At 37.9% G+C, this 12067-nt stretch overlaps 1 protein-coding gene across 39 annotated transcripts in view; it reads right to left on the reverse strand.

Annotated features, from left to right (window-relative positions):
• The window catches only part of ANK3 (ankyrin 3), a 714446-nt gene that overhangs the window by 53209 nt on the left and 649170 nt on the right, over positions 1-12067 (reverse strand). For 31 of the 39 annotated variants that reach the window (XM_063781818.1, XM_063781817.1, XM_063781816.1 and 28 more), the window contains 7 exons: positions 6516-6727; positions 5036-5243; positions 3530-3626; positions 2973-3201; positions 1866-1991; positions 989-1111; positions 524-550 (listed from right to left, as the gene is read on the reverse strand). In XM_063781818.1, coding sequence (XP_063637888.1) covers positions 524-550; positions 989-1111; positions 1866-1991; positions 2973-3201; positions 3530-3626; positions 5036-5243; positions 6516-6727 — 1022 coding nt within the window. The remainder of the gene's footprint in view (positions 1-523; positions 551-988; positions 1112-1865; positions 1992-2972; positions 3202-3529; positions 3627-5035; positions 5244-6515; positions 6728-12067) is intronic. The other 8 variants (XM_003312571.6, XM_003312570.6, XM_054659636.2 and 5 more) reach the window with 1 other exon arrangement.

Raw genomic sequence — 12067 nt, forward strand, 5'->3', positions numbered from 1 at the left:
ACAATAAAATTGCACATATTAAACGTGATTTTGATTTAAATGTTATAACATGCTGGATAGTAGGATATAGTTGATAGTAAAATAGGCACATGAAACTTTCACAAAATGTCTATTTGGCAGGTTCGAAGGTAGTGCGTTATCTCAGTTGACTGTTCTCGTCAGTCATAGATAGAACTTCCTGGTCCTACTCTTTCCCCCTTTCTCACTATTGCACTTGACTTGTCTAAAAAAATTTTTAACGTTTATTTATACATGCCAATCTACCATATTTAAAAATGTTTAAAGACCTTCCGTTTCTGAATCATCAGCTGAATTATAATTTCGTTGAATATATTTAAGTACTCTTAAGTACGTGTGGAAGAAGAGTGAACCATTTAAGAAAAATATATACCCTTTTACCTACTTAAGACCTGAAAAATATAATTTATATGTTTCCCACACTTTAGCCCTCTGCAACTTCTGTCATACAGATTCAATTTCTATTCTACTTCTGATAGAATAAAAGCAGAAGTGTTTATATTACCTCATCATCTTGATCTGACTCTGTCTCCTTTTGGTTCCAAGATGCATTGCAGAGACAAGGAATATTATAATGGACAGCAGGGAAAAGAATATCAGGATATGAAAAGGACTGAGTAGGGAGCACAAATGCAAGCTGATTTAGAAAGCAAAGCAAATTAAAAAAAAAGCCAACAAAAAATATCAAGAACTGTACATCCATGGCAAATTAACATATGACGTTATTTAAAAGCATAAAAATCTATGCGCTACCAGCAGAAGCAAAAGCGATAAACAGAGAAGACTCCATCATACAAACTATAAGAATTTGACACCACATTAACAAGACTTAGGCAATCTACACGAGGAGACTAATACAACTTCAGTTTCAAGAGCTTTATTCATGTTACAAAGCATTCCTTAATTGCATACCAAAGGCCCACTTCTTCAAGACCAGGGAAAGACAATTTAAAGCAGTATTAAAAGATACCTTTTTATGTGCTGGCAGAGTGATATTTAAGTTGCAAACCGCTGTTTGAGGCAGTCCTTTTGTTGTCTTTGGTTCTTTCAGAAAAGACAGACGACCACAGGGCTCTTGGCTGGTGTCTCTAATCTAGAAGAATTTTGGTAGTTGATGGTTATAGAATGAGACTTATCTGAGGATTTTTAACTGTATAAGAGTTAAGCATGGTTGTTTTATCAAGCCCTATGAGAGGCAGGAAAGGTAAAGGGAAAAGATGATGATTACGATTATGCAGCTACCGGGGTGGTCACATCTGAACTCAGCAAGAGTTAGATGCCCGATTCCTAAACGCAGGATTGTTGTGTCTGATGATCTAATCCTGACAATTCATAGTACAGTCTGAGTTATGTGCATTTTCCTTCTAACAGTTTTTTTTTCTGAAAGCTCCAGCTTTTGCAACAGTAACAGCAAATAATAATGACAAAACAATTTTCCTCTCTCCTTCTGTTCTTGGAGAGAGAAGGTGATCCCTCTAGAATGTCCCTGGGCTCCACCAGAAATGAAAATGAAACTTGAATACTGTATTTGCATTTCATCCATTATTTGATTACTGAACATTAACCAGAAATAATACATTGTATTACTCTAAATTGTTTGGTTTTACAAATGTTTGCTTAAACATAAATGTTATTAAACTCTTTGAAAAATAAAGATCCTTTTTACCAATTGTAAAGCTTTACTGGCTTGAAAGTATACTCTGGTAGAACCAGAACAAAATCTGACCTTATGAGTTCAGATTTGATGGGGTATTTCAAATTAAATAAATCATTAAAACCTTTTATTTTTATTCTCTAAGAGTATTTTTTCCCCATAATTCACAGATTCTCTGTTAAAGATGATTTACCTTGATGGAAAATGGCAGTCTATTTTCTTTGAAAGAATAAAAGTTAAAAACAAGTTGCTGTCCTCCTTTGGTAAGTGGGGCCAAATTTCCATAACAATCAACATAAATAGGTTTTCCTTCCAGAACCTTTTAGAGTAAAAGAAATAAACAATTTAATGTTAATCTGAGTTTAAAATATTTTGAGATTTTATGTCACGTAACATTAAAAGACTGACATGTTACTATGTCACACGTGTCTCTATTAGGCAGTTACTTCTGTGGTGCTATTTGCAATAAAAATAATGTTGTGTGCTTACAATTCACCAACTGTAATTGGAATCCATATCATGGACATATACAGAACAGAATTACACATTTATTTTTATTCTGGCAACTTTAAAAATATTTAAGAATGTGCCTGACATCAATCACTTATTCGTATAGATTTTGAAAGCTTTTTTTTTTTTTTTTGCACTGTTAGATACTTACATGCTCACTGGGTTTGAAAAAGGAAAATCATAGTAATGTGTATAAACAGTGATTCTGAAAAGTAGGTAACTCAAGTGGCCACAAGAAAATGGAGACCATAACTTAAATTCATTAGTGCTATGTTTTAACCAGCTAAGACAGCCCCAGAGACACTTAAAATAATTTGAGTATTAGCCGGGCGTGGTGACTCATGTAATGCCAGCGCTTTGGGAGGCCAAGGTGGGTGGATCACGAGGTCAGGAGTTTGAGACCAGCCTGGCTAACATGGTGAAACCCCATCTCTACTGAAAATACAGAAAATTAGCTGGGCATGGTGGCAGGCGCCTGTAATCCGAGCTACTTGGGAGGCTGAGGCAGGAGAATTGTTTGAACCCGGGAGGCGGAGGTTGCAGTAAGCTGAGACCGCGCCACTGCACTCCAGCCTCGGCAACAGAGCAAGGCTCCGTCTCAAAAAAAAAAAAAAAATTAAAATTAAAAAAGATAAAAAAAATTGAGTATTAATCTATATCAAATTTTTTAAACTAAAAGTAAAATCAATAATGCACTTGGTATTTTATAGTGAGTGCTATTAAGGCCACAAAATAAAACCTCATATCTGGAGTATGTAATGAAATGAACTTGTTTTTGTGAACAAGGTACCTCAATATCTTTGCTTCTTGCGACTTCCTCAAAATTCTCTTGTTGCTCTAAAGTTTTGTCCACTTTGTCATCTGTCATGCAGAAACATCGCAAGGAAGATTCTACGGGATCATTCATTTTGGCAAAAACAACAAACTTGGCCATATATGGAACACATATCAATTCTCTGTACAGTTGCGTGGCTAACCCCACAGTTTCTAAAACTTGATGGCAGTCTGCAAGCCAAAATCTGAGCAAAACAAAAAAACAGAAGTATGAAAATGTGGCTATTTAAAAGCCAAATCTTAAAAAGACTCACAATTAAAAAAATCAGAATATGTAAAGGAACTAACCCAAAACGTTATTAACTTGTTCATTTAAACAGCAAAGATGCTTTTTCCATGTATCAAACACAGAAACCCTCTGTTTGTTATTTGAGGATAATTTTGATAAGCAAATACTAAGGATTTTTTTTCTCACAACATTTTTTTTTTAGTATTGAACACAACAATTTTTACTTTCCAAAAGGTAATAAAAACTAATTCCTTACTGCTTTTTGGAATCCTTTATTTCCATACCTGGCTGAAACATTGGTTGTAAAGGAGACACAATCTTTTATAAACGTCAAAGGAGTTGTTCCTGTGATGTCTTCCCACTGAGCAGGCGAAGTGCCCCCTGAGAGAACAACAGCAGATATGTTGACTTTATCATGGGAGATGCTCCTTGTAAAATTTTCATCATATCCTGTTCTTCTTTCTGCATAGCCACAAACTGGCAAAACTTCAACACCTTCAGTTTAATAGTGTGTACTAAAGGTAGTTTTCCTCTCTACTCTCCTTTTATACTTTTACCAGGCTTATTGTGATTTCCTTGTAAGATGATATTAAATTATAAAAAAATTCCTTGTTTTTTGTCTGGGTACTAATGAATGGCTTAAACTTGGGGCAGCCACAATTTATAAGTATATTTTATAAATGCAATTTGTAAGTGCAAAGATTGGTTGTTTCAGATGGATAATTAAATCTCTTACTCTTTTTTTTTTTTTTTTTTTTTTTTTGAGACGGAGTCTCGCTCTTGTTGCCAAGACTGGAGTGCAATGGTACGATCTCGGCTCACTGCAACCTCCGCCTCCTGGGTTCAAGCGATTCTCCTGCCTCAGCCTCCCCAGTAGCTGGGATTACAGGCGCCTGCGACCACGCCCAGCTAAGTTTTGTATTTTTAGTAGAGACGGGGTTTCATCGTGTTGGCCAGGCTGGTCTCGAACTCCTGACCTCAGGTGATCCACCCGCTTTGGCTTCCCAAAGTGCTGGGATTACAGGCGTGAGCCACCACGCCCAGCCTCTTACTCTTTAAAAAGGTAAGAACTACCAAAGTTAAGAAACAGCTCATTCTGTACATGGCATTCTGTACAATTAATTACCGAGGGTAAAAAGGGGCATCAGCCATTAAAATTACTCCTCAGAGAACAAAAGAAGATCAAAAACAAAATCTATCTTTAATAATCTTGGAATTGCAGTTAAAAATCGGACTAGGATAATCAAAGGATGAATTGCGCTCTAGATTCCAGGTGTTTATCACAAAATGTGTTCTTCTGAGCCCTGAATGTTTAAACTCTCAGATTACACTGGCGAGTACAGTAGGTGAGAATAACCATGTACTGAACAATTTCCTATTACTAGTGCTCTGTGGGACATGTATTTTTCCCAAAGTCCACCCAATTTCCTTGTAGTTTAAACTATGTTGCTAAGTCCATTACCTCTGTCTAGGTCACCAAGAAATTACCTAGATTGAATCTAGAAATTACCTAGATGCTCCAGTAGGTTCAATGATACTTCTACTAATGCTAACCTTAATAGCAGGAAAGATGCTGTCACTAAATTTTAAATGAGTCATGAGACCAGGATCTTGACCAGGATCTTCCCAAGAAATGATCCTTGGGAAACCAGAGATGAGGTGATGGACAAGTAAAATGTTTTGTTATTTTATTTTCTCTTATAATGTTGGCATGGATCTTTCAAAGGTTTTATGTCTTTGTACACAATCTTTGTGAATCAATAGGAAGTACAGCAGTGACTTAACCAAACCTGTAATGCTACAGAGAAGACGCAGATTGGGTGTAGTGTCCCCTTTGTATCCATTGGATACACCTTCTCCTGAGGGCGGGGGCACCGGAATGGTCATTGTGATTGGTTTATGGAATTTCCGTCTTCTTGGTTCCACAGTGACAATTGGGCTAAAAGTTGCTTTGTTTCCAAGGATCTTTTTCACAATTTCATCTGGAACAGGCTGGGCCTAGAGACAGAGAAAGGACTTTAAATGAAAGTGACTTTTTTTTTTTTTTTTCCCAATCAGGAAGTTTACTTTTTAAGTGAGAAGGAAAAAAACAAAAACAGACAACCAAAAAAAAAAAAAAAAACAAAAAAAAAAACCCATGTCTTTTTTAACCTTTCTTACTATTTTAGGAAAGCATGAATAAACGAAACCAAACACTATGACAGGAATTGGTCAGTCTGAGTATTTCCCCAGTAGAACACAAATAGCACTGGCTTGCAGGAAAGAGAGGGGATCCAGTCTCACGGCATAGAAGTTTCTTAGTCTAGTCCAGATTAAAGGACAATACATGCTGAGTCCAATATATTTTAAACCTATGCAGGACATTCAGTAAAACCTCCTAAAGGCAACTCATACCCACATAAAAACTGAGGCTTTCAGAGTTAATAACAAAATGCATTCAAAATTTCAAAAGATTTCAATTCTAGTCTACTAAGCCTCTCTTCTACCACTTGGTTTCTTTTCTGTTTGGTAAAATAACTTGGTATGGGAGGCAGGTGAAGGGAGCTTCATATCCCTGAAATGTAAGGTGGTCTCGTTAGTGCTAACTACTTATTAAAGGTCATCTCAGGACTTAAGTGTGCTTGGCTCAAAACAAACAAACAAAACCCAGTAACTCCATTGGGCAGGAGAGTCCAGCCTCACAAGAAGAACATGAACCTTCAGTTAAACTATTAATTACAATATTAATAACATCTATTAAGTTACTTTAGTTCATTTTCCTTATTCAATAAAGAAAAAAAGAACTAAAGTCTAGCTGAAATAAATACAAGAAAAATCTTTTGATCCAAGATTTCCAGCCAGCTTTCCAAACCAAATCAAGTTCCAACTGGTTTGGATAAAACCCAGTATTTATGATTTACTTCAATCAAATCAAAACACTAAAGTTTGCAGGCTTCACTATAACTGATTTTTATGATGTGGCATATCATAAACCATGGCTTGGTATGTTGTTCCACATACTGAGACCAATAACCTATGATTTAAAAAATTATTTTTCATCAGAAACCAACTGAGACTTTTAAACAGAACAACCCTAAAATATGTACCTTATTTAACAAGCCAGTAAGCTAACTTTATACTTGATGCTTTTTATCTGAAATAGGTAAATGATTCCCCAAACGGCCTAATTAGCAGTATCATTAGGATGTTAGAATAACTCTTTCCAGAGCAAAACATGCACTCACATGCTCTCTGCGCATACTGAGGGAAACAACTTTTTGTGAACATTACCTGGAGGCCCACTCGAATTCTTTTAGTTAGGGCACCCTCTGGGAAAGATGCTTGAACAAGGGGCACTGTGGTGCTGCTCAGAATTCCACCTTCAGGACCAATCTGGTTGCTTTCCTGCTTAATCCGGGAAACCACTGCAAAATACTGGGGGAAATCTTTCGTGATAATCCTGCAGATACGCTTTTTCCCTAACTCTTCTGGGCTATCAAGTTCTGAAAAGACAAATGAAAGAAAATGCCATGAGAATAAGCATATCTACAACATACCTTAAGTCAAAATGATATATCTTTTTTTTGAGATGGAGTTTCACTCTTGTTACCCAGGCTGAAGTGCAATGGCGTGATCTTGGCTCACCACAACCTCAGCCTTCTGGGTTCAAGTGATTCTCCTGCCTCAGCCTCCCAAGTAGCTGGGATTACGGGCATGCACCTCCATGCCCAGCTAATTTTGTATTCTCAGTAGAGACAGGGTTTCTCCATGTTGGCCAGGATGGTCTCGAACTCCCGACCTCCGGTGATCTACCCGCCTCGACCTCCCAAGGTGCTGGGATTACAGGCATGAGCCACTGGGCCCAGGCGATACATCATTTTAATAGTCAAAATCATTTATACTCCATAGCCTAAACAGTTTTTATGATAAAGAGAAAATGGTAGTGACCATAAAATATTGGGTTTTGCAAAAATATTATAAAACTATTAATATAAGTATTTGTAGAAAATATTTTTACAGAGTGGGAACAAACATTTTCAAGAACTGACATTTTGCCACCTGTGGATAAATTCCCAGTTTTCAAGAACAAGAATGGGAATTTACAATAATTTGCCCCCAAGCTGCCAAAAGTAGAAATGAGTTAGGAAAAAGAAAAAAAAGTGAGGCCTCATAAGAAAGTGAATAAGAACTTAAGTATGCCTGAAAGTTCCAGAACTTCATTTAAAAACCTCTTTCAAATATTTTAAAGTTATCCAAATGTTTAGCATCATCATCACCAATTTCTTTGTGCCCACTGATGGCTCTCATGCGTGGAACTCAACCTGTCCACAAATGGATACATCTTCTTCCCTGCTGTCTACCTCCAAAAGTACTTTCCGCCATAGTCCTAACTCTAGGAAGGGTTTACAATCTGCTCATTCCTTCACTCTAATAGTTATGACTCAACTTCCTTAACAAATGGTCAAAGTCCAAGTCCAGTTGATTCTCTTTTGGACATGGCTCACCCTCCTGTCACCCGGGTGTTCAGGCCCTGTTTTAGTTTGCCTAATTGCTAAGACCACCTCCCAACCAACTCACCTCTCTCACTCCAGTCCATCCAGGTGTGTGTGTGTGTGTGTGTGTGTGTGTGTGTATGTATGTGTGTTTCAAAGCCAAATTTTATGCATAATTCTGGTGGGCTTCATTGGAATAAATGATTAAAAATTTTTATGGCATAATAAGTGTTTGAGATTAGCAAGAGTATTTTGAAAAAGTAGGTTTGTGACGGAGAATTTATCTTATATGATATTAAGATTTACTCAGAAGTACCATAATTAAACAGTTAAACACACACATATAGAAATATAAGAATTATACATAGGAATAGACAAATAGGTTGGGGGACAATAATAGAGAATCAAGAAATAGATTCAAGTTTAAATATGTATACTGAATATATATAAATCCATATATACTTTTATATATGTATTATGTATTTAAGTTATATTTAAATCAAGGTCATATATTTAAATTTCAAATAAGTGAGAGAAAGATGATTTATTTAAAAGATGGTATTTACATAATAGGAAATCTATTTGGAAAAACAAAGCTAAATCACATCTTATTGTATATAAATAAAAAATTACATTTGCTTAGGAGACAACTATTTTTAAAAATTAAAATCTGGCCAGGCGTGGTGGCTCACACCTGTAATCCCAGCACTTTGGGAGGCCGAGGCAGAATACGAGGTCAGGAGTTCAAGACCAGCCGGGCCAACATGGTGAAATCCCATCTCTACTAAAAAGTACAAAATTTAGCTGGGTGTGGTGGCATGCGCCTGTAATCCTAGCTACTTGGGGTGCTGAGACAGGAGAATTACTTGAACCTGGGAGGCGAAGGTTGCAGTGAGCCGAGATCACGCCACTCACTCCATCCTGGGTGACAGAGTGAGACTCCATTTCCAAAAAAAAAATTAAAATCTTACCAAAAAATTCAGGAAAATATGGTTTCGCTTTAGTTAGGGGAAACTTTCCTATACAAAACTGGAAACCCAGAAGCCTAAAAGCATAATATAAAAAGTAATATATTTGACTACATAAAAATGTAAAGATTTCCATGGCAAAAAGAGTAAACTTGAAAAGCAAAAAGTAGACTGGAAAAATAGCCACACCTGACAAGTAAAAGATTAATATGTTCAATACCAAATGTATTAATAATAGGATGGCAGATAAGTCAATAGACGATAGCAAAATATTATAAACAGGCAATTCACAGAACTGAAAAATGGTCAATAAAACATATTACAATGTTCAAACTGGATAATTTACATGGAAATGCCAATCAGAATGAGATACTATCTCCCTCCTCTTGGATTAGCTAAAATTAAACACTAATCACATCTTGTTATCAGAGAAAAATTAAGGGAAATAAGTGCTTTCATTATTGCAAGTGGGTATGAATGGCAATAATTTTTTAACAGTGTAACTGGGCATCATCTATTCAAATTGAAAATGCACCTACCCTGGACCCAGCAATACCATTTACTGACATCTTTTTTTTTTTTGAGACAGATCTCGCCGTGTCGCCCACGAGTGCAATGGCACGATCTCGGCACATTGCAACCTCTGCCTTCCCAGTTCTAGTGATTCTCCTGCTTTGGCCTCCTGAATAGCTGGGATTACAGGCACACGCCACCACGCCCAGCTAATTTTTGTATTTTTAGTAGAGACAGGGTTTCACCACGTTGGCCAGCCTGGTCTCAAACTCCTGACTTCAGGTGATCCCCCCAACCTTGGCCCCCCAAAGTGTTGGGATTACAGGCATGAGCCACAGCACCCAGCAGCATTGCTTATAAAGACTAAAGCTTGAAAGAACTTGCATCTCTATGAATAAGGGAATGGTTACATAAGTAACAGTTTACCCATATCCTAGACATTCCTGCAGTTAGTAAACAGAATGATTCCAATTCATTCATTTACCAAGTTTTTACTGAGGGATCACCATGTAGAGCACTGATCTAGTCACTGGGGATAGGGTAGAGAGGAAATTAAAGTCACTCTCACATGGAAATTTTATTCTAATAGGGGATAAAGAGGGGTAGATACATCACTAAACAAATATGAAGAAAAAATAAATCAAAGTGAGGGACTAGAATGTGACCAGGGAGGGTGGGGGTGGGAGGAGAGTTTCTCATTTGAACAGGATGATTTGAGATGTGACACTAGAGGGTAGACTGGAGGGAGGGAGGGAGGGAGGAAAGGAGGGAGCCAGACAAACAGCGACTGCCCTGTATAACCTGCGGAAATTGCTGTACACCTGAGCAAGATGCACAGCAATGTGCACAGGATCATCCTTTATAGGGGAAAATGTAATCTGCACATTTTTTTTTTTTTTTTTGAGACGGAGTCTCACTCTATCGCTAGTCTGGAGTGCAGTGGCACAATCTCCACTCACTGCAAGCTCTGCCTCCCGGGTTCAAGCGACTCTCCTGCCTCAGCCTCCCGAGTAGCTGGGACTACAGGCATGCGCCACCATGCCCAGCTAATTTTCGTACTTTTAGTAAAGACGGGGTTTCACCATGTTGGCCAGGATGGTCTCGATCTCCTGACCTCGTGATCCGCCCACCTCAGCCTCCCAAAGTGCTGGGATTACAGGCGTGAGCCACCGCGCCCGGCTACGTTTGTATATTTTTATAAGAAATATGTAGAAGAAACATTCTAGGCTGTTAGCAATGGTTACCTCAGAGGAACAGGAAATGGAATTGGGGAGGGAAGATGAGAAGAGGGTAGGGAACAAGGAGTATTACCCTTGGGTTGATATAGCTGTGCTTGTTTTACCTATTAACAAAATAAAGGAAAAATTCCCAAACTTTGGGGGATGGGGGGTTGTTTTGTTGTTCATTACTCCTATAGGCCTCTTCTCAGACCTCAGATACATACTGCACAGGTCCCCCTGTCCCTTCACTATTAACATTTCTGCCTCCTTTATCAGATATGTGAGGCTGAGATTATGGCTTATTTCAAATAGAAACTTGTAGAATGACAAAATGAATGATTAGGTAATTGGATCAATACATCTTTTTCATTTTACGGATCAACCACTAAACTCTGAGATGGGAGGATCAAATTATCAACTAGGAGAGAAACAGGGTTCAACCCAGATTTTAAAAATGAGCCACCAACAGAACTTTTATTACCAAACATTGATTTCCCAAATGGAACAATGACTATAGAACTATTTTCTTCTTTAATTAAAAAAGATAACTATTAGAAAAAAAAGGAACTGCAATTTTACTCCTTTTTGCCTCCTCAAGTATCTTCTTCTCTGTAAACCTAAACACTGAAATCCTAGTGTAGGAAAAGAAAAGAAAACAAATAATTTTGTTTTGTTTTGTTTTGAAACAGAGTCTCACTCTGTCGGCTAGGCTGGAGTGCAGGGGCATGATCTCAGCTCACTGCAACCTCCGCCTCCTGGGCTGAAGCAATTCTTCTGTCTCAGCCTCCCAAGTAGCTGTGATTACAGGCGTGTGCCACCACGCCCAGCTAATTTTTGTATTTTTAGTAGAGATGGGGTTTCACCATGTTGGCCAGGCTGGTCTCGAACTCCTGACCTCAGGCAATCCGGCTGCCTTGGCCTCCCAAAGTGCTGGGATTACAGGTGTGAGCCACTGCACCCAGCCAGAACTTTTAAAAAGAAAGTTTTCCTACAGAAAAATAGGAAAGAATCAAACAGTTTGCTTAGGAGAATATTCTGGGGGAGTTTTCACCTATTCAATGTAACTGAAAGGAGATAAACGTTTTCCATAGAAAGCAAATATATTTCCCGCTCCATGATTTGGCTTAAGAGAGTGAATTCCTCAAGTTCATAACTCATGCTGCAACTGAGAAAGTTCTGATTATCTGTTTAAATCGCTATACAACATATCATCATCAGCTAAGCAGATATTTTTTCACTTCAGCCACAAAGATGTCATGTTCTCCTTCAAAATGGCTCAGGACTCCTTACGGTGCTAGCAATTTAAGAAGACAGATCATGAAATTACATCCTTCAAATGGGGCAGATTTCCTAATTCTGCTTATAACAAGCTGTGTATCCTGTGAGTATGAAATTTACTTGAGATCAGTCTAGACCCACCAGAGGAACTGAGGCATCTTTTGGGGAACTGGCAGTACTGTACACTTCTTAGCTATTTTTGTGTGTGAGAGAGTTCTGGGTATATGTGCACACATTTGTGAGGATTAAAAGTAGAAAGAAACAGCTATAACACCCCTGAAAACGATGACAGCACTGAATTGAGAAGAATTGCCACTTTGCGTGATAGAGGCAGGCTGACCACACTTAAGCTCTACTCTGTCACCTTTGAT

The sequence above is a fragment of the Pan troglodytes genome, chromosome 8 (genome assembly GCF_028858775.2).
Source record: "Pan troglodytes isolate AG18354 chromosome 8, NHGRI_mPanTro3-v2.0_pri, whole genome shotgun sequence".
In the NCBI taxonomy this organism is placed as follows: Eukaryota; Metazoa; Chordata; class Mammalia; order Primates; family Hominidae; genus Pan; species Pan troglodytes.